Source organism: Salmo salar, chromosome 26, assembly GCF_965601325.2.
Source record: "Salmo salar chromosome 26, fSalSal1, whole genome shotgun sequence".
Taxonomy (NCBI): domain Eukaryota; kingdom Metazoa; phylum Chordata; class Actinopteri; order Salmoniformes; family Salmonidae; genus Salmo; species Salmo salar.
In genome coordinates, this window is record NC_138316.1 from 15,157,328 (window position 1) to 15,180,666 (window position 23,339).

General features: G+C 41.4%; 1 protein-coding gene across 1 annotated transcript; it reads left to right on the top strand.

Annotated features, from left to right (window-relative positions):
- Positions 1-1,811: 1,811 nt before the first annotated feature.
- Positions 1,812-20,848, top strand: LOC106587272 (uncharacterized). The gene is given in 26 exon segments (XM_082969426.1): positions 1,812-1,987; positions 2,585-2,699; positions 9,210-9,451; positions 9,691-9,831; positions 9,930-10,085; positions 10,183-10,327; positions 10,431-10,603; positions 10,713-10,841; positions 10,952-11,137; positions 11,988-12,128; positions 12,227-12,382; positions 12,477-12,621; positions 12,725-12,897; positions 13,007-13,135; positions 13,246-13,431; positions 14,282-14,422; positions 14,521-14,676; positions 14,771-14,915; positions 15,019-15,191; positions 15,304-15,531; positions 19,187-19,431; positions 19,554-19,696; positions 19,802-20,026; positions 20,114-20,288; positions 20,290-20,330; positions 20,462-20,848. Coding segments are annotated over 26 exon segments (4,050 nt in total). The 5' UTR covers positions 1,812-1,936; the 3' UTR covers positions 20,572-20,848.
- Positions 20,849-23,339: the final 2,491 nt, after the last annotated feature.

Consider the following 23,339-nt stretch of genomic DNA (forward strand, 5'->3'; position numbering starts at 1 on the left):
TGGCCAGTAGTACTATCACGTTTTAGGGAAGACCCAGATGCAGACAGTATCGAAGTAACAAAAGTTTATTACTAGAACAGGGGGCAGGCAAAACAACAGGTCAAGGGCAGGCAAAGGTCAGTAATCCAGATCAGAGTCCAAAAGGTACAGAACGGCAGGCAGTCTCAGGGTCAGGGCAGGCAGAGGTCAATAATCCAGTGTGGTGGGACAAGGTACAGGACGGCAGGCAGGGTCAGAGCAGGCAGAATGGTCAAAACCGGGAAAACTAGGAACAGACCGGAGCAAGGGGGGAAAAACGCTGTTAGGCTTGATGAACAAAACCAACTGGCAACAGACAAACAGAGAACACCAGTATAAATACACAGGGGATAATGAGGGGAGATGAAAGACACCCGGTGGGGGGTGGAGACAAACACAAAGACAGGTGAAACAGATCAGGGTGTGACAAAACAACTTTGGAGGTTATGATTATGCTAGCTAGCAATGCATACCAATATTGTGGATCATGAGTAAAAGCCTTTAAAGTGAAGGAAGTGATGTTTGGATGTGGGTCATGAACTGATCACATTTGAAACTCATGATCCACAATATTATCTGTACTCTAAGGTCACTGACTGAATGGATAAAGAAATATCTTGCATGTCATAGTTTCCCTTCTCTTTGGAACCCTCAAGCACTTTTATTTTCTCCAACAGGCCGGTCTCTCCATATCTTAATAATTTGATTGATATTATATAGGTTACTTACTACCGAAGACTAGGTCTATAGGACGTATTTGTTTCTACAAGGTAACACCATAGACTTATAAGTCAACTCGCATCCCTTATCATTCAACCATTGCTTCACAAGGCTGCTGGGAATCCAAAACAAGCAGGATCTGTAATATTGTTCTGCCACCATGTTTGAGGTGAGGATGATGGAGATGTGATAAAGAGGATGCATGGAGGACTTACTGATGCAATTTTACCTGTATTTGTAGCCAATCGGATCCACAGAAAACCTCAGGTGGTAAAGCCCATCAACAATACATCATTTTAGTACTGATATGTTCTGCTGACTGGAGATGTTTAGGCTACTCATTATGATTCTGTTTAGTTGTGTAGGGCAGCCATGTAAACTACAGTACAGCAGCATGAGCGTTGAGGAGTAAAAGTGAGATCAACATAAATAGTATTCAAGTACTATGATGTATTTTTGAAATTGGGTTGTTTTTAATAAAGTGTCCCAGTCTCATTCCCCAACTGGACATGCTTTGGGATCATGCAGTCTGTGGTCAAACTAGCAAAATGAATGGTTCCTTTGAGAGATAGTACAGGGTCTCTCACATTGACACACAGACTTTACTACAAGCTGAGGAAGTGTATGGTGAAGAATATCTAAAGCATTTATTTCAACTAGGCTAAATGGAGTGATGGTAAAAAAAAAAATGTTTTACCATGATTAAAATATATGTATTTATCAGTCATTTGTTAAAATGTAAAGCTTATTTTGACAAATTATAGCTTTTGACAAATTGTCAGTGTTGCTGACTGTTTTATTTTAAACTACTTTGATCATGAAATGGAATGACTGACATCCGTGTTTGATCCTGAACCCATTCTTCCTCATCAGTGCTTTTCCTCTCGATCGGAATTCTCACATTATTGTGTAATTATTTGGCACATAGGACCCTGCTGTGGGTTTCTGGATTATCACAATACCTGTGTTTCACAGGTGCGGGTATAAGGAGCCGTTCTTCACCATGCCCATACTTGGAGCGAATGGATGGGCGAGGTCTCCTGCCTGCATACATCACTACCTCCTGAAGCTCATTTCTCTTATTTAAGCGACAACCCAGAAAGCATACATTTGAACGAGAGAGACGTTTCCCCTCTACGCGTAAACTGATTACTTTTTACTGTTGGTGGAACGACTGGTCAGAAATTATTCAAAACAAATGGGGGCATCTTGGTTCGTGGAGTTGTGCGTATTAATATTATTTCTCCAGGTAAGATTGTTTTGATTCTACTTTAAAAGTAACACGTAATGTAGGCTATGCCATTTACCTGGGAATACATTGGCTACAGTTCAATTTCAATTTAAGGGGCTTTATTGGCATGGGAAACATATGTTTACATTGCCAAAGCAAGGGAAATAAATACTAAACAAAAGTGAAATAAACAAAAAATTAACAGTTAACATTACACTTACAGAAGTTCCAAAAGAATAATGACATTTCAAATGTCATTATGTCTATATACAGTGTTGTAATGATTTGCAAATAGTTAAAGTACAAATGGGAAAATAAATAAATATAGGTTGTATTTACATTGGTGTTTGTTCTTCACTGGTTGCCCTTTTCTTGTGGCAACAGGTCACAAATATTGCTGCTGTGATTGCACACTGTGGTATTTCACCCAATAGATATGGGAGTTTATCCCAATTGGATTTGTTTTAGAATTCTTTGTGGGTCTGTGTAATCTGAGGGAAATATGCATCTGTAATATGGTCATTGTGATAGTATAATTGCATTTCTATGGAAATCTTTGTGCAGTTGATTGTAAATAATAAAACTGATGTTTATTTGCTTTTTTCCTTTTGTAAGGCTATCAAACCAGGGTTGTCCGAGGAGTCAAAATGTGCTCCAGGTTTCAATTCAGAAATGTACATTTTCAAAGTGGAAAGAAATCACTTACAAAGTGGCCGGAGTCTTGGAAAAGGTAAGAACTAACTAATGGTAGCTTCCTAACTGTCATACATTTTTGCCCTGTCTTATGCTAACATCACGTTCAAAACAACTGAGAACTCGGAAATCTCCGACTTCAGTGCGTTCAAAACTTGGGGAAAAAAACAAGCTCCGACTGGGAAATATCTATTTGAACCTTCAACAAAAAATTGCCCCGAATAATTCATGCTGTTCTGGAAGAAAGGGGGGGTCTGACCTGGTACTAGATGTACCAAATAAACTGGTGAGTGTGATTGAGCTCAGCTGAATAAAATAGAAAGGATACTTTTCCCATTCTGGACTGATTTTCGCATATGAAGTGGCTATGTTGAGCGTAAAAGTGATCATTTGAAACCAGTCCTATACGATAGATTTAGATTTATTTGGTAACTTAGTTGTGAATGATACAAACCTTTTAGAATGTCTTAGAAATCAAACATATAAACTGAGCAAAAAAAGAAATGTCCCTTTTTCAGGACCCTGTCTTTCAAAGATAATTTGTAAAAATCCAAATAACTTCACAGATCTTCATTGTAAAGGGTTTAATCACTGTTTCCCATGCTTGTTCAATGAACCATAAACAATTAATGAACATGCACCTGTGGAACGGTCATTAAGACGCTTACAGACGGCAGGCAATTAAGGTCACAGTTATAAAAACTTAGGACACTAAAGACGCCTTTCTACTGACTCTGAGAAACACCAAAAGAAAGATGCCCAGGGTTCCTGCTCATCTGCATGAACGTGCCTTAGGCATGCTGCAAGGAGGCATGAGGACTGCGGATGTGGCCAGGGCAATAAATTGCAATGTCCGTAGTGTGAGACGCGTCAGACAGCGCTACAGGGAGACAGGACAGACAGCTGATCGTCCTCACAATGGCAGACCACGTGTAACAACACCTGCACAGGATCAGTACATCCAAACATCACACCTGCTGGACAGGTACATGATGGCAACAACAACTGCCCGAGTTACACCAGGAACGCACAATCCCTCCATCAGTGCTCAGACTGTCCGCAACAGGTTGAGAGAGGCTGGACTGAGGGCTTGTAGGCTTGTTGTACGGCAGGTCCTTACCAGACATCACCGGCAACAACGTCGCCTATGGGCACAAACCCACCATCGCTGGACCAGACAGGACTGGCAAAAAGTGCTCTTCACTGACGAGTCGCGGTTTTGTCTCACCAGGGGTGATGGTCGGATTCGCGCTTGCCTGTACTCTCTGGAATGGGATCGATTTGGATGTGGGGGTCCGTCATGGTCTGAGGCGGTGTGTCACAGCATCATCGGACTGAGCTTGTTGTCATTGCAGGCAATCTCAACACTGTGTGTTACAGGGAAGACATCCTCCTCCCTCATGTGGTAACCTTCCTGCAGGCTCATCCTAACATGACCCTCCAGCTTGACAATGCCACCAGCCATACTGCTCGTTCTGTGCGTGATTTCCTGCAAGACAGGAATGTCAGTGTTCTGCCATGGCCAGCGAGGAGCCCGGATCTCAATCCCATTGAGCACGTCTGGGACCTGTTGGATCGGAGGGTGAGGGCTAGGGCCATTCCACCCAGAAATGTCCGGGAACTTGCAGGTGCCATTATGGAAGAGTGGGGTAACATCTCACAGCAAGAACTGGCAAATCTGGTGCAGTCCATGAGGAGGAGATGCACTGTTGTACTTAATGCAGCTGGTGGCCACACCAGATACTGACTGTTACTTTTGATTTTGACCCCTCCCCTCTTTTGTTCTGGGACACATTATTCCGTTTCTGTTAGTCACATGTCTGTGGAACTTGTTCAGTTTATGTCTGTTGAATATTGTTATGTTCATACAAATATTTACACATGTAAGTTTGAAAATAAATGCAGTTGACAGTGAGTGGATGTTTCTTTTTTATGGGCTGCATGATCAGGGGTCTCAGTGCAGAATTATGCATTTTTCACACCAGGAAAAAAAGAATGCTTAAGTATCTTGCTGCGTTTTGTAAACGCAGATCTAAAATTGTTATTTTTGTCATTTCTGCTCGGCATCAGACTAATTTTGTGCTTCCTTTGCACTTCTCCACTCCAGTGAGAATTCACAAACGGTTATTTTACTGTGTAGCTACTTTTCTCCAGTTCGTTTCTCATTGTAGCCTACTTTGTCTTAAATGCAAGATTAACTTCAAGCAAAACATTAAATGTAGCTGGCTACATTCTATGATAAATATCTTATATATGATGGCCATGCATCGTCCTTGCTTTTTAATTGTAAGCTCATTTACTTATATGGCTGCTAGCCAAATAGCATTGCACTTCTGTTCTCATCTGATCAAAATGAAAGTATATTCTGTCGTGTGACACTGTGTTTTTGTCACAAAATCCTTCGTGCTGTTGAAAGGAGGACCAAGGCGCAGCGGGAATATGGAAACTCATATTTTAATTTTCAAAAAAAGGAGTAAAGCATCCACTGAAAAACCAATAAACACACCAGGGACAGTCTTACATGCATACAAAACGCAGTGCAAGAACAACCACCCACAAACCCCAGTGACAAACAACTCCTACATATATGACTCCCAATCAGGAACAACGATCCCCAGCTGTTCCTGATCAGGAGTCACAAGACACACAGAACAATCAAACACACACACAAGACTGCCACGTCCTGACCCCCAAACTACTACAACAGCTCCATCTGCTGGTCAGGACGTGACAGTTTTCTGTGAATGAAAACTATAGTTGCACGTCCCTGATCACTCTATTGTAGCAAAAAACACTGACTTTCAATATAAAATGCAGGTGACATGGTTTAAAATGCAAGTTTTTTTGTTTGTTGATGGTCTGCGTTTTGAATATGCAGACTTCTGAACTCTAAATCGACCCCTGATGCGACTATAGGCTATTAATTATTTGATAAAGTCCTAAAAAGCTTTCCTCTGGCTGCACACACTGTTCTCTCAAGAGATCATATTTTCACCCATCAGACTATTCTCAATTTAATCTTGTCTTTTACAAATATGTCAAATTTGTTTTGCTTTAGAATGGTTCATTATCAAATTGGCAGGAGAAAAAATAGATGTCATCTGTATGCACTTGAATAGTGACTGGAGGCCACTTTCCCGCAGTTCGTTTTTCACTCCTGCCAGGTAGTCTGCTCCGGCTTAATATTAGCAGCTGAGAAATACATATAGTAGCAGCTGGGATCGTCCTGTTTTTAGCGTCAACCAACTCTGCTTTCACATGTGATTGCATATAGAAATGTCTGGGTTTATAAGAACACTAGTTTCACTCTGCAACAGTCACTGTTTGAGGAGCATGCAGCCTTTTGCTGTGCGACAGGTGATATTCCGCCCAAACTTTCTGCCATGGGCTTTCCAACCCAGCTCCTGCAGCTCCCTAGTGCTTAATTTTGGAAACAAGTGAAATCTGTTTGGGAACATCGACAGTAAAATGTTTTCATAACAAAACATATTTCATTAAACTGTTGACAGCCCCTCTCTATGCACGCTCGAGAATGAAATCAATGAGAGGGGAGGAGATGGAAATGCACAGTGAGATTCTGTAGCTAAAGTTAATGTCAGGCTATTGTTTATGAAAATGCCCTGTTACGAGGCTATTCATCACTTAGGCCTTTACGTTCTCTCCTTGAGTCATGGATAGAAAGTTTGGAGTGTAACATAAGGTAGCCAGTCCATCCACTTCGCATAATAATACAGTCCACACGATTACTAGAATTTGTTTAATTTTGGAGTATAGGCTAGACTAATTATGTACCGAAGATATTTTCAGGAAACAAGTTTATATGGTGAGTAGTCTATACCTAAGGCTGTAGTGGTGATCGTATTACCGGCAGTGAGATGACCGCGCTCCACCTGACCGTTGAGTCACTGTAATCTCCATTTATCGCCCTCCTGTTCTTCCTGTTCACCCATGACTGCGTGGCCATGCACATCTCCAACTCAATCATCGAGTTTGCAGACACAACAACAGTGTTAGGCCTGTTTTACCAACATCGACGAGACAGCCAGTTGTAAAACAAATGTTTTTGTGACAGGTGGCCTGATTATTTGTTGCTCTGGACTTCCGCTTTACCACCAGCAGCTTTCTTTAATTGGTTCAAATCTTTGACGACCTCCATCTTGCCTAAAGAGTGGTAGTTGCTGTACCTCTACCTACCTGATTCTCTAGTACCTAACTACAGTGCCTTGCAAAAGTATTCATCCCCCTTGGTGTTTTTCCTATTTTGTTGCATGACAACCTGTAATTTAAATAGACTTTTATTTGGATTTCATGTAATGGACATATGCAAAATAGTCCAAATTGGTAAAATGAAAAAAATTACTTGTTTCAAAAAAAGAAAAAAGAAAACAGAAGTGGTGCGTGCATATGTATTCACCCTCTTTGCTATGAAGCCCCTAACTAAGATCTGGTGCAACCAATTACCTTCAGAAGTCACATAATTATTTAAAGTCCACCTGTGTGCAATCTAAGTGTCACATGATCTGTCACATGATCTCAGTATATATACACCTGTTCTGTAAGGCCCCAGAGTCTGCAACACCACTTGGCAAGGGGCACCACCAAGCAAGCGGCACCATGAAGACCAAGGAGCTCTCCAAACAGGTCTGGGACAAAGTTGTGGAGAAGTACATATCAGGGTTGGGTTATAAAAAAAATATTAGAAACTTTGAACATCCCACGCAACACCATTAAATCTATTATTACAAAATGGAAAGAACATGGCAACACAACAAACCTGCCAAGAGAGGGCCACCCACCAGAACTCACGGACCAGGCAAGGAGGGCATTAATCAGAGAGGCAACAAAGACACCAAAGATAACCCTGAAGGAGCTGCAAAGCTCCACAGTGGAGATTGGAGTATCTGTCTATAGGACCACTTTAAGCCGTACACTCCACAGAGCTGGGCTTTAAGGAAGAGTGGCCAGAAAAAAAGCCATTGCTTAAAGAATAAAATAAGCAAACACATTTGGTGTTTGCCAAAGGCATGGGGGAGACTCCCCAAACATATGGAAGAAGGTACTCTGGTCAGATGAGACTAAAATTGAGCATAGTGGCCATCAAGGAGAACGCTTTGTCTGGTGCAAACCCAACATCTCTCATCACTCCAAGAACATCATCGGCAGGGACTGGGAAACTGGTCAGAATTGAAAGAATGACGGATGTCGCTAAATACAGGGAAATTCTTGAGTGAAACCTGTTTCAGTCTGCCAGAGATTTGAGACTGGGCTGGAGATTCACCTTCCAGCAGGACATTTACATTTACATTTACATTTAAGTCATTTAGCAGACGCTCTTATCCAGAGCGACTTACAAATTGGTAGATTCACCTTATGATATCCAGTGGAACAGCCACTTTACAATAGTGCATCTAAATCAGTATGCTTAGGGACAATGTCCCTAAGCATACTGCTAAAGCAACACTCGAGTGGTTTAAGGGGAAACATTTAAATATCTTGGAATGGCATAGTCAAAGCCCAGACCTAAATCCAATTGAGAATTTGTGGTATGACTTAAGGGGGCGGGGGGTAAATAGTTATGCACGCTCAAGTTCAGTTTTTTTTGTCTCATTTCTTCTTTGTTTTACAATAAAAAATATTTTGGATCTTGAAAGCAGAAGGCATGTTGTGTAAATCAAACCCCCTAAAATACCATTTTAATTCCATGTTATAAGGCGACAAAATAGGAAAAATGCCAAGGGGGGTGAATACTTTCGCAAGCCACTGTATCAATATAATGAGCAGAAAGCAGAAATATTAGGGGCATAATGAGACATTCAGACCTCTTTGTAGAGCTAGGCCTATGCCTCAGGATGTTTATAGTAGTCATGTGAAACCAGATGTTGCTGCCTGCCTGTCCTTGAGTCTCAACCCAGGGCTGGGCAAGTCAACTCTGCTCTCTGTCCACACAGGATGATTCTGGTAGACTACTTGTATACCATGACAGCTTAATCTCTACCTGGTACATTGTATATTGTTCTAAGTTGCACAGTACTAGTTATACATGTCATGTTAATAGATACATGAGGATATGGGTCAATTTACTCCTTTGCAAGTCCGACATGTTGTGGGATTTTACATTGTGCAAATAATATTTCATTTACATTTCAGTCATTTAGCAGACGCTCTTATCCAGAGCGACTTACAGTAGCGAATACATACATTTCATACAATGCATTTTTTTGTTGTTGTACTAATAAGCCCTGCATTATGTCTTTGCAGCAGATCAGGACTGCGATCATGAGGCGACTAGGCCTATGTTTTTTTTAGAAGGCCATTTTGCTGCTTTGTTACTATGACCAGTATTCCATTTATACATTTACTGAGAGAGTCTGTGGCACCGATGGAATAAGGCTCCTGTTATGAATTTGAAATTAATGCAACAGTGCTTTAAATCTGCTCCTGTATTTGAATTGCTTTCAATGGTTACTTTTTAGGCCCACATGTATTATGGTTGCGATATTATTTTTTAAATGATATCCTCTGACCACCTTTCTCTTTGACCTTGCAGTGGTTTTTGATGACTGCACCAGCCTTACCAGCTTTCTCTTTCACTCCGAGGATTCACACTTCAAAGTAGATGGCGACGGGACGCTGAAACTGGAGAGGGGGCTGACTCTGCATAATGGACATAAGGAGTTCTATGTCTCTACCCAGTCCAAGGGCAAGAAGATCACGGTTCCAGTCAGAGTGCTGCATGAGGCCAGACATGGCCACCACCACAATCACCATGAGATGACCACCCAGCCCAAGGTATACGACTGGTTAAATTAATGAGACTATGGTGTCCTCTAGTGGATAGATGGGAAACTGCATCTCTGGAAGTGTTTCAATGACATGAATAGCTGGAAATATTCTGTAATTTAAACAGATTTTTTTTTTTTCAGGTCAATTGAAGTTTGATGGCAGTTTTTATAAAATACTCTATGTATGTATTTTGGTGCTTGTCAAACCATGGACTTGATATTTCATGGTTTGTTTCAATTCCACAGCCAGGAGCAAGTCTGTCTCTACCTGTTCTGAACTTCCCCAAGTCTTCAGGAGGTCTGAAAAGAAGGAAGAGGGACTGGGTCATTCCTCCCATCAACTTCCCAGAGAATGACCGAGGCCCCTTCCCCAAGATTATGGTGCAGGTAAGTGTCTTGTAGGTTAAGGATCGTTTTTCCGTTACTCTAATATCAGTGTTGGATATTTCGTCATTGACGTGAGTTCTATTATCCTTGTAAACCAGATCAGGTCCAACAATGATAAAGAGGTGAAGATCCAGTACAGCATCACTGGCACTGGGGCAGACCTACCTCCTGTGGGAATCTTCACTGTGGACAAAAACTCTGGGAATCTCTATGTGACCGAGCCCTTGGACAGGGAGAAAAAAGACAAATACATTGTACGGTTTGTGTATCCTAATTTTCTTCCCTTGACTTAATTGAAAACTGATTTATATGTAGTTTTAAACTAATGTTTGTCGTTACTTTTCTCTCTAGCTCCTAGCCCATGCTGTTGCAGTGGGTGCCGGTAAAGCTGAGATTCCCATAGAGATCATTGTGAAAGTCATCGATATGAATGACAACAAACCTGTATTTACCCAAGATCCATTTATGGGAACAGTTCCTGAAGCATCAAAACCAGGTATGTTGTTCACACACACTCAGTATTTACAATACTTAATGATGTGATGTTTTTGAAGGAAAAGTATGCTAGATTATGCTATAATTATTTTCACTCTGTTCAGGTGACGAGGTCATGCAGGTAACGGCCCCTGATGCTGATGAGGAGGGCTCTGCCAATTCTGATGTCAGATACACCATTCTCAGTCAGGAGCCTCCACTACCAAGCCCCAACATGTTTGTCATCAACCCTGTGACTGGAGGGATTCGGGTTAATGCACCTGGGTTGGACAGAGAGGTTGGTCTCTTTTCAAATCAATAGTCTTGTCAATAATTTATTCATTGTGTACATTCTACTTGCGTTACATTTGTGACCCTGACTTAATTTGCTACTTAATTTGTTTCAGAAAATTCCCAAATATACTTTGGCAATCCAAGCTGCCGATATGGAGGGAAATGGCCTTACCAGCTTTGGCAAAGCCATCATTACAGTAACGGACAGCAATGACAACGCGCCACAGTTTGTGACGCCTTCGGTAAGCACATTTCTGAAGACGATTTAAAATTGAAGACTAACAACTGTTTTAACACGCAATGGAATTGCCCTTTCTTTGTTGCTTTATAATCATGCTTCTCTCCTTTGCAGTACACCGTGTCAGTCCCAGAGAATAAAGTGGATGCCTTGGTGGTGAAAATGCCAGTGACTGATGGAGATGAGCCTCACTCCTCTGCCTGGGCCACCACCTACAAGATAGTTGACGGGGACCCTCAAGGCTTTTTCAAAGTGTGCACAGGCCCTAGCAAGCTGGAGGGCATCATTAAGACAGTAAAAGTATGTTGAAATCCTCTCCTATAGATATATTTGAGCTGCTACACTGGAGGCGTAGCAAAAGCAACCTGTTAATATAGCTTTTTAGCTGCTACTCTGGAATGTTGTCCTGGAAGAAGCAATTTTCACTCCCCTTCGTATTTATTTGGACAGTGACGCTAAAACGTTTTAATTTGACTCTATACTCTAGCATTTTTTACTTGAGATCCAATGTTTTATGAGGCGACAGCACATAATGTCACCTTTTTATTTGAGGGTATTTTCATATATATCTGTTTTAACGTTTAGAAATGAAAGTACTTTATGTTTCTAGTCCCCCCATTTTGAAGGTGTCATAAGTATTTGGACAAATTCACTAATGGTGTATTAAAGTAGTCAAAAGTTTAGTCCCGTATTCCTAGCACGCAATGACTACATCAAGTTTGAATCTACTTTGTTTTCGTTGTTTCTGATTATGTTGTGCCCAATAGACCCTTTTCCAGTTCATGACACACTGACGTCACACACAGTTGCGCGCGACTCTTGGCGGCAGAGAAAGCCATCGCCTTCTGCGCCCATTCCTCAGCCTAGATTTAAATTTTTATTACTTCTATACAAAATCACTTTTTGAGGTTCTCATACGCTTACAATGATGTTTTGATTCTTGCTTGAACAGTCGCTAAGGTTATATTTGGTTGTGGTCATTGCAAAATAGCTGGAAATATTCTGTCATTGAAACTTATTTATTTTGTATTTATTTTTTGATGTTAAGGTATGATGTTTGATGGCAGTTTTTGTAAAATGCTCCATGTATGTATTTTGGTGCTTGTAAAACCAAAGACTTGATATTTCATGGTTTGTTTCAATTCCACAGCCTGGAGCAAGTCTGTCTCTACCTGTTCTGAACTTCCCCAAGTCTTCAGGAGGTCTGAAAAGAAGGAAGAGGGACTGGGTCATTCCTCCCATCAACTTCCCAGAGAATGACCGAGGCCCCTTCCCCAAGATTATGGTGCAGGTAAGTGTCTTGTAGGTTAAGGATCGTTTTTCCGTTACTCTAATATCAGTGTTGGATATTTCGTCATTGACGTGAGTTCTATTATCCTTGTAAACCAGATCAGGTCCAACAATGATAAAGAGGTGAAGATCCAGTACAGCATCACTGGCACTGGGGCAGACCTACCTCCTGTGGGAATCTTCACTGTGGACAAAAACTCTGGGAATCTCTATGTGACCGAGCCCTTGGACAGGGAGAAAAAAGACAAATACATTGTACGGTTTGTGTATCCTAATTTTCTTCCCTTGACTTAATTGAAAACTGATTTATATGTAGTTTTAAACTGTTTGTCGTTACCTTTCTCTATAGCTCCTAGCCCATGCTGTTGCAGTGGGTGCAGGTATAGCTGAGGATCCCATGGAGATCATTGTGAAAGTCATCGATATGAATGACAACAAACCTGTATTTACCCAAGATCCATTTATGGGAACAGTTCCTGAAGCATCAAAACCAGGTATGTTGTTCACACACACTCAGTATTTACAATACTTAATGATGTGATGTTTTTGAAGGAAAAGTATGCTAGATTATGCTATAATTATTTTCACTCTGTTCAGGTGACGAGGTCATGCAGGTAACGGCCCCTGATGCTGATGAGGAGGGCTCTGCCAATTCTGATGTCAGATACACCATTCTCAGTCAGGAGCCTCCACTACCAAGCCCCAACATGTTTGTCATCAACTCTGTGACTGGAGGGATTCGGGTTAATGCACCTGGGTTGGACAGAGAGGTTGGTCTCTTTTCAAATCAATAGTCTTGTCAATAATTTATTCATTGTGTACATTCTACTTGCGTTACATTTGTGACCCTGACTTAATTTGCTACTTAATTTGTTTCAGAAAATTCCCAAATATACTTTGGCAATCCAAGCTGCCGATATGGAGGGAAATGGCCTTACCAGCTTTGGCAAAGCCATCATTACAGTAACGGACAGCAATGACAACGCGCCACAGTTTGTGACGCCTTCGGTAAGCACATTTCTGAAGACGATTTAAAATTGAAGACTAACAACTGTTTTAACACGCAATGGAATTGCCCTTTCTTTGTTGCTTTATAATCATGCTTCTCTCCTTTGCAGTACACCGTGTCAGTCCCAGAGAATAAAGTGGATGCCTTGGTGGTGAAAATGCCAGTGACTGATGGAGATGAGCCTCACTCCTCTGCCTGGGCCACCACCTACAAGATAGTTGACGGGGACCCTCAAGGCTTTTTCAAAGTGTGCACAGGCCCTAGCAAGCTGGAGGGCATCATTAAGACAGTAAAAGTATGTTGAAATCCTCTCCTATAGATATATTTGAGCTGCTACACTGGAGGCGTAGCAAAAGCAACCTGTTAATATAGCTTTTTAGCTGCTACTCTGGAATGTTGTCCTGGAAGAAGCAATTTTCACTCCCCTTCGTATTTATTTGGACAGTGACGCTAAAACGTTTTAATTTGACTCTATACTCTAGCATTTTTTACTTGAGATCCAATGTTTTATGAGGCGACAGCACATAATGTCACCTTTTTATTTGAGGGTATTTTCATATATATCTGTTTTAACGTTTAGAAATGAAAGTACTTTATGTTTCTAGTCCCCCCATTTTGAAGGTGTCATAAGTATTTGGACAAATTCACTAATGGTGTATTAAAGTAGTCAAAAGTTTAGTCCCGTATTCCTAGCACGCAATGACTACATCAAGTTTGAATCTACTTTGTTTTCGTTGTTTCTGATTATGTTGTGCCCAATAGACCCTTTTCCAGTTCATGACACACTGACGTCACACACAGTTGCGCGCGACTCTTGGCGGCAGAGAAAGCCATCGCCTTCTGCGCCCATTCCTCAGCCTAGATTTAAATTTTTATTACTTCTATACAAAATCACTTTTTGAGGTTCTCATACGCTTACAATGATGTTTTGATTCTTGCTTGAACAGTCGCTAAGGTTATATTTGGTTGTGGTCATTGCAAAATAGCTGGAAATATTCTGTCATTGAAACTTATTTATTTTGTATTTATTTTTTGATGTTAAGGTATGATGTTTGATGGCAGTTTTTGTAAAATGCTCCATGTATGTATTTTGGTGCTTGTAAAACCAAAGACTTGATATTTCATGGTTTGTTTCAATTCCACAGCCTGGAGCAAGTCTGTCTCTACCTGTTCTGAACTTCCCCAAGTCTTCAGGAGGTCTGAAAAGAAGGAAGAGGGACTGGGTCATTCCTCCCATCAACTTCCCAGAGAATGACCGAGGCCCCTTCCCCAAGATTATGGTGCAGGTAAGTGTCTTGTAGGTTAAGGATCGTTTTTCCGTTACTCTAATATCAGTGTTGGATATTTCGTCATTGACGTGAGTTCTATTATCCTTGTAAACCAGATCAGGTCCAACAATGATAAAGAGGTGAAGATCCAGTACAGCATCACTGGCACTGGGGCAGACCTACCTCCTGTGGGAATCTTCACTGTGGACAAAAACTCTGGGAATCTCTATGTGACCGAGCCCTTGGACAGGGAGAAAAAAGACAAATACATTGTACGGTTTGTGTATCCTAATTTTCTTCCCTTGACTTAATTGAAAACTGATTTATATGTAGTTTTAAACTGTTTGTCGTTACCTTTCTCTCTAGCTCCTAGCCCATGCTGTTGCAGTGGGTGCAGGTATAGCTGAGGAGCCCATGGAGATCATTGTGAAAGTCATCGATATGAATGACAACAAACCTGTATTTACCCAAGATCCATTTATGGGAACAGTTCCTGAAGCATCAAAACCAGGTATGTTGTTCACACACACTCAGTATTTACAATACTTAATGATGTGATGTTTTTGAAGGAAAATGATGCTAGATTTTGCTATAATTATTTTCACTCTGTTCAGGTGACGAGGTCATGCGGGTAACTGCCCTTGATGCTGATGAGGAGGGCTCTGTCAATTCTGATGTCAGATACACCATTCTCAGTCAGGAGCCTCCACTACCAAGCCCCAACATGTTTGTCATCAACCCTGTGACTGGAGGGATTCGGGTTAATGCACCTGGGTTGGACAGAGAGGTTGGTCTCCTATCAAATCATTAGTCTTGTCGATCATTTATTATTCATTGTGTACATTCTACTTGCATTACATTTGTGACCCTGACTTAATTTGCTACTTAATTTGTTTCAGAAAATTCCCAAATATACTTTGGCAATCCAAGCTGTCGATATGGAGGGAAATGGCCTTACCAGCTTTGGCAAAGCCATCATTACAGTAACGGACAGCAATGACAATGGAGATGAGCCTCACTCCTCTACCTGTTCCACCACCTACAAGATAGTTGACGGGGACCCTCAAGGCATTTTCAGTGTGAGCACAGGCCCTAGCAAGCTGGAGGGCATCATTACAACAGCCAAGGTATGTTGAAATCCTTTCCTATAGATATAATTGAGCTGCTACTCTGGAGGCGTAGCAAAAGCAGCCTGTCAATGTAGCTTTTTAGCTGCTACTCTGGAATGATTTCCTGAAGGAATTATCTTGCACTCCCCTTCGTATTTATTTGGACTGTAAGGCTGAAACATTTTAATTTGGCTTTATACTATAGCATTTTTTTATTTGAGATCCAATGTTTTGTGAAGCGACAGTACACAATGTGACCTTTTTATTTGAGGGTATTTTCATACATATCTGTTTTAACATTTAGAAATGAAAGTACTTTATGTTTCTAGTCCCCCCCATTTTGAAGGTGTAGTAAGTATTTGGACAAATTCACTAATGGTGTATTAAAGTAGTCAAAAGTTTAGTATTTTGGTCCCATATTCCTAGCACGCAATAATTACATTAAGTTTGACTCTACTTTGTTTTCATTGTTTCTGATTATGTTGTGCCCAATAGACCCTTGAGTTGCGCGCGACTCTTGGCGGCAGTAAGAAAGTCATCGCCATCTGTGCCAATTCAACATGGCCTAGATTTACATTTTTATTACTTCTAAACAAAATCACGTTTTGGGGTTCTCATACGCTTACAATTAGTGGCGATTTTAGCATGTACATCTTGGTGGGCAATCAAAACAAAAATGTGGGATACATGCCAGCAAAGCAACTACACAACACAATACATGAATTGTGCTATAACGGTGACCATGTTGTTAGGGCCTACATAAAGCTGTTCCAACAGCAGAGTGCCATCAGCAGTCCCAACACCTTATCACTGCTACACCTGGCTATCAGTGGAGCCTTGTCTGGCAGCGAACAGTTCATTCAGCCACATTTACTGCCTTTAAAAAAAATCAGGCTGACTTGCTTAAACAAATGTGGTTTCGACTGACAATTGAGATGTACAAACTATGGCATAAGGGGATGACAAGCAGATAAGAAGCAATCCGTAATTTTGATTAAGACATGAACGAGCAAGCTAGGACGGACATAGTCAATATAACTATTTGATCAGCACTTTTTAAATGTACAGCGACAGATTTCAGAACATGGGCCGTTCTTATAGTGTTGTTCCTGTACACCAAGTCAGAACCGAATGATAAATAAAAGGGGCATATAAGCAGACAATGAAAGCTCTTATAATATTCAATGATTACATTTCTCTAAAACAGGTTATAGGCTACATGTGCACCACCAAGTCAGAACAGTAGTCAAAAATAAGAGGTGAAAATAGACCAAAGTTCCAGATTTACATTTCCGAGTTGGATGACCGTAAAAAAACGTATTTTCCCAGTCGGAGCTGTTTTTTCCCCCCCAACTTCCTAGTTGTCTTGAAATCACTAAAGTCAAATTTCACTTTAGCGAGTTAACAGTTTTGAGCGTGGCACAAATCATGCTTCATTGACAGCATGGCCAATGTTGAATGTTTATCTTTTTAAGCTTGGAAAAGAAACCCTTAATCCTAGACTTGAGACCACACAGACACTCCACTGAATAGCAGGCTAGTGATTGCTTTGTAATGCTTGCAGTTAGCCACTGATTCCTTCCAAACCACTCATTGTTGAATTTGCCATTTCAACTTGTTGTGTAATGTTTGGCCGATGAGCACCGATACGTTTTATCTGTAATTTCCCTTCATATGACAAGGATTAAAAAGGATTTGCCAGTAAATTGTCAACTTGATTCATGATGATGACCGCTAGCTAAGATTTTGTAAGTATAATCAGTCCAATCAAAGCTACTGTAGATATAACATGATTTGACGTCATTTATCAAATGGCCAATGACCTTGAGCTTGCTTGGATGGACACTTCTAATGTAACTCTATGGCAGCACCCCAAGGGGCTTGAATTTTCGAGCTCTACCCTTAGACTTGGAGGTGACGTAGTTTCCCCATTAGTGACCGAACACTGAGCCAATCACGGCACAACTAGAGAACATTACCAACACCTACTTTACGCTCTGTATTTTCCATTGGCTGCCCCACCACCGCAGAAAGCACTGAGCTAGGCAGGAACACCTGCATTTTGGAGCTGCCTTACTCAAGAAAAGAAATCAATTAGATTTTTTTTACATTGTTTACAAACTGATATGTTACACGTATTAATGTCATAATAAAGTGCAAAACAGGCAAGCCAAAAAAATAAACACTGTCTTGCTTGGACAGTCGTTAAGGTTATATTTGATTGTGGTCTTTGCAAAATTATCTATTTTGGATGCAGCAGTTGTTAGCTAGAATGCTAACGCTTATTGATATAGGCTGTAGCAAAAGCTAGCCAAAGAGCCATTTTACTGGTTGACGTTTTAAGTGTTTTTAAAAAAAAGTATAATGCAGTTGATTTGCGATGATGACACAAACATATTAAGCAGGCATTCCTACGAGTCCAATTATAATCCAAAAGTAGTGTGAATTGCACTCGTAAGCAACATGTAGAGATGCTTTTTTTGCTGTCGTTCTATAAGAACTCCCCCTTGTTCTGCCACCAACTTGCACGCATCGCACATGTGCAACAATGTTGGCAAACAGGGAAAGGGGGATACTAGTCAGTTGTACAACTGAATGCATTCAACTGAAATGTGTCTTCCGCATTTAACCCAACCCCTCTGAATCAGAGAGGTGCGGGGGCTGCCTTAATCAACATCCATGTCTTCGGTGCCTGGGGAACAGTGGGTTAACTCCCTTGCTCAGGTGCAGAACAGCAGATTTTTACCTTGTCAGCTCAGGGATTCAGTCCAGCAACGCTCTAACCACTAGGCTGCCTGAAGCCCGAAGGGGTCTATAGAAATGAATGGTAAGTAATGTATTGTCATTTATGAGTCTATTGTAAATGAGAATAGAACGCTTCTACATTAATGTGGATGGTACCATTATTGTGGATAATCATGACTAAATCTTGAATCCCCTTGAGTGAGAGTTCAATATCATACCCCTCATACCCCCCTCAAAAAAAGTATAACCTCCCCTGTTATTATTGGTAATGGTGAGACGTTAAAGAATAGAAAAGAAAGGGGGATGCCTAGTCAGATTAGAATGTTTTGGGGGTAATGTCTTTATGTTTCTCACTCATATCATTATTCACGATTTATTCAGGATTATCCGTAATCATGGTAGCATCCACATTAATGTAATATTGTTCAGAATTTTTTTTATTTACAATAAAAGTGATTTCTTATTTACCATTAATTGCTATTGGGCACAACATAATCCAATACAAAACCAACACACTGAAAATGCATCCAACGAGTTTGTAGTCGCAAGCTTGATGTAGTCATTGCGTGCTAGGAAAATGAAACCAAATACTATACTTATGACAAGTTGAATACACTATGTGAATTTGTCCTTATACCTATGACACCTTCAAATGGGGGGACTAGATACATAAAGTGCTTACATTTTATAAACGGTAAAACATATTTATGAAAAGAGCCTAAAATAAAAGTTTCAGTATGTACCGTCGCTTCATATGAAACATTTGATCTAAAATGCTGGAGTATAGAGCAAAATAAAATGTTTTGGCTACGCTGTCCATATAAATGTGTAGGGGAGAGTATGCTTGTAGATATAAACGCCATTATCCTGATTCTATAATGTCTGAAGGATTCCTATGTTGATGGGCTTTTCTATTCTTTCAACACAGCCGCTTGACTTTGAGAAGAACAACAAGTACACTCTGCTGGTCACTGTGCAGAATGAAGTCCCATTCACAATCAGCATGCCCACCTCCACTGCTACTGTTGTAGTGAATGTGGAGGATGTGAATGAAGCTCCAGTCTTCACCCCAGTGGAGAAGATTATCAGGAAACCTGAGGACCTCCCTGTTGACAGTGACCTGGTTCTGTACACAGCCACAGACCCAGACACTGCAAGGAATCAGAAAGTCACGTAAGATTAGAACTTCATTTACAATTTCTTATGTTTTGTAAGATTTGAAGAGGAATTTTTTTTTCAAGTGATGACTGTAAAGGTTGTAAGCAATGCTCTTTTTTTATATATTTACTACACAGATACAAGATACGCAATGATAATGCTGGATGGCTCAGTATCAACAAAGACACTGGGCTGATCAAAGTCAAGAGCCTCATGGACAGAGAATCCACTTTTGTCCAAGACAACAAATACTCTGTTATTGTTCTGGGCATCGACAACGGTATTTAAATGTTCCCTTTTTCTAATGTTAATATTTAAAATTTAGTAAATGACCACACCCTGAACTTGACCCTTTGAGTGACAGTGCTCTAATTTGGATTTGCAGATGAAATTCCAGCAACTGGCACTGGCACCCTTATCATAGAGCTGGAGGATGTGAATGATAATGCTCCAACCATTGACGAGAGTGTGATCAGGGTCTGCAACAAGGAGTCCTCCCCACAGCTGCTGTCAGTCACTGATAAAGACGGTGCGGGCTTCGCTGCTCCGTTCACCGTACAGCTTCAGGGGTCGTCCGATTCTAGCTGGACTGCCAGAATGAACGACACAAGTATGCATTGATTTTTCCCAGAACTACAGTACTATTCCCCCTTTTAAAACAATTGTGTTGTTAAATGTTACCCATTTTCCATTTCAGAGACTGGTATTATCCTGACTCTGAAGACTATGTTGGACAGTGGAGATTACACGGTTGTCCTGAGAGTGTCTGACAACCAGGGCCTGCACCATGACAGCACCATCCAGGCCTCCGTCTGTGACTGCAAAGGAGCGGATGTCCAGTGCACCGATAAAGCTGTAGCAGGCTTCGGCATCTAGCATTCTGGGAATTCTAGGAGCAGTCTTACTACTCCTATGTAAGTTGTCAATTTGTTTAACCCGGCACTAATGTGTTTAGTAAATGCTGTCCTCGACGCGTACATATGTAATTGTTAATACACAGTGAAGTGCTAGTGTGTTAAAGCCCTGTGTTTATGTTGTGCTCCAGTGTTGTCTCTTCTGCTGCTCATGTTCCTGAGGAAGAGAGGTGGTGAGAAGGAGCCTCAGGAGGACGATGTCATCTACTACTATGACGAGGTGGCGAGGATGACCCGGTGAAAGGGACTCACCAGACTAGCTCAGAACAAGCCTATTAGGTTCTCCCTATAAAGACTATCCGTAAGCATGACATTTATTTTACTGAAAGCTAAATCAGCCTTAGGATTTTTTTGTTAACTGAGATTAATTAACAAGCTCAATAATTGCTTTAAAAATGTTTGATAAACATCTAAGTTTGGGTCTTTTTTATCATAATCAAATAGTTTTTTCTTGCTTGCTTCTGAAGAGTGAATTATGTATATTTTTTAATAAAGTATATCCCTTTAGTACAATGATGGACATGTGATGGGTTGTAATTTATTTAATTAAACTGTCATTCTTTTTTTTCTCTTTTAGCTAAATTATTCAAATTCACTGCTGAGGTACTAGATGGCGATGATTGACTGGAAGAGGTCTGGGTCGATGAATGATGACATTTCCTTGTCCCACAGAACAGATTGTACAAGCTATAGTTAAGAAATAAGGCCTGAGGGGGTGTGGTATATGGCCAATATACCGCGGCTAAGGGCTGTTCTAGACCTCAGCTGAATCTGGTGATGAATGGTGTGGCTGTTGAACAAGTTGAGGAGACTAAATTACTTGGCGTTAGCTTAGATTGTAAACTGTCATGGTCAAAACATATATATTCAATGGTTGTAAAGATGGGGAGAGGTCTGTCTGTAATAAAGAGATGCTCTGCTTTTTTTAACACCACACTCCAAAAAAGCAAGTTATGCAGGCTCTAGTTTTGTCTAATCTTAATTATTGTCAGGTTGTGTGGTCGAGTGCTGCAGGGAAAGACAGCTAAGCTACAGTTGGCCCAGAACAGAGCTGCATGTCTTGCTCTTCATTGTAATCAGAGGGCTGATATAAATACTATGCCAGTCTCTCTTGGCTACGAGTTGAGGAGAGACTGACTGCATCGCTTCTTTTTGTAAGAAACATGAATGTGTTGAAAATCCCAAGTTGTTTGCGTAGTCAACTTACACACAGCTCTGACACACACACTTACCCCACCAGACATGCCACCAGGGTTCTTTTCACAGTCCCCAAATCCAGAACAAATTCAAGAAAGCGTACAGCATTACATAGAGCCATTATTGCATGGAACTCTGTGCCATCTCATGTTGCTCAAATAAACAGCAATTCTGGTTTCAAAAAACAGAAAGCAACACCTCACGGCACAATGCCTCTTCCCTGTTTGATCTAGATAGTTTGTATGTATTGATATGCAGGCTATGTGTGCATTTAAAAAAATCGATGTATGTAGTTCTGTCCTTGAGCTGTTCTTGTCTATTAAGGTTCTGTATTATGTCCTGTTTTGTGTGGGCACAAATAAGAGTAGCTACTGCTTTTGCAACAGCTAATGGGGATCCTAATAAAATACCGATCAGCCGGGCTCGAACCATCCAGTTTATAATGGAGATTATAGGTTACATTTAGACTCGTGTATGTTATTCAAGGCACAATATGCTATTTGTTTTGTCTTACACTGTCCCATGGGGCAGGGCTCTGGCACCACCGTCACAGCTCCCTGGGGTGTTGCGTGCTCAACATCATATTTATTTCAATAATGAGAACACGGAAAAACAAGAAAACAACGAAGGACAAACCGACAGTTTTACAGGCTATATCACAGCAGTGCAAAATCAACTACCCACAAAACCCCAGGTGAAAACAAGCTCCTAATATATGACTCTCAATCAGGAACAACGAAGTACAGCTGTTCCTGATCGAGAGCCACACAGACAACAAAGAAATACACAAACCAGAAAACCCCTAGACAACCAAAAACCAGAACATACACCCAAACCCCGGAACACATAAATATAACACCCTTCTAACCTACACATAACCCCCGGACCACATAGAACAAATACCCACTGCCACGTCCTGACCAAACTACAATTACAAATAATCCCTAATACTGGTCAGGACGTGACAGTGTCTCCGGAAGGTGGTGATTGACTCCGCTGTCCTGGCGTCGTGAGGGAGCTTGTTCCACCATTGGGGTGCCAGAGCAGCGAACAGTTTTGACTGGGCTGAGCGGGAAGTGTGCTTCCGCAGAGGTAGGGAGGCGAGCAGGCCAGAGGTGGATGAACGCAGTGCCCTTCTTTGGGTGTAGGGACTGATCAAAGCCTGAAGGTACGGAAGTGCCGTTCCCCTCACAGCTCCGTAGGCAAGCACCATGGTCTTGTAGCAGATGCGAGCTTCAACTGGAAGCCAGTGGAGTGTGCGGAGGAGCGGGGTGACGTGAGAGAACTTGGGAAGGTTGAACACCAGACGGGCTGCGGCATTCTGGATGAGTTGTAGGGGTTTGATGGCACAGGCAGGGAGCCCCGCCAACAGCGAGTTGCAGTAATCCAGACGGGAGATGACAAGTGCCTGGATTAGGACCTGCGCCGCTCCCTGTGTGAGGCAGGGTCGTACTCTGCGAATGTTGTAGAGCATGAACCTACAGGATCGGGTCACCGCCTTGATGTTAGCGGAGAACGACAGGGTGTTGTCCAGGGTTACGCCAAGGCTCTTAGCACTCTGGGAGGAGGACACAATGGAGTTGTCAACCGTGATGGCGAAATCATGGAACGGGCAGACCTTTCCAGGGAGGAAGAGCAGCTCCGTCTTGCCGAGGTTCAGCTTGAGGTGGTGATCCGTCATCCACACTGATATGTCTGCCAGACATGCAGAGATGCGATTCGCCACCTGGTTATCAGAAGGGGGAAAGGAGAAGATTAATTGTGTGTCGTCTGCGTAGCAATGATAGGAGAGACCATGTGAGGATATGACAG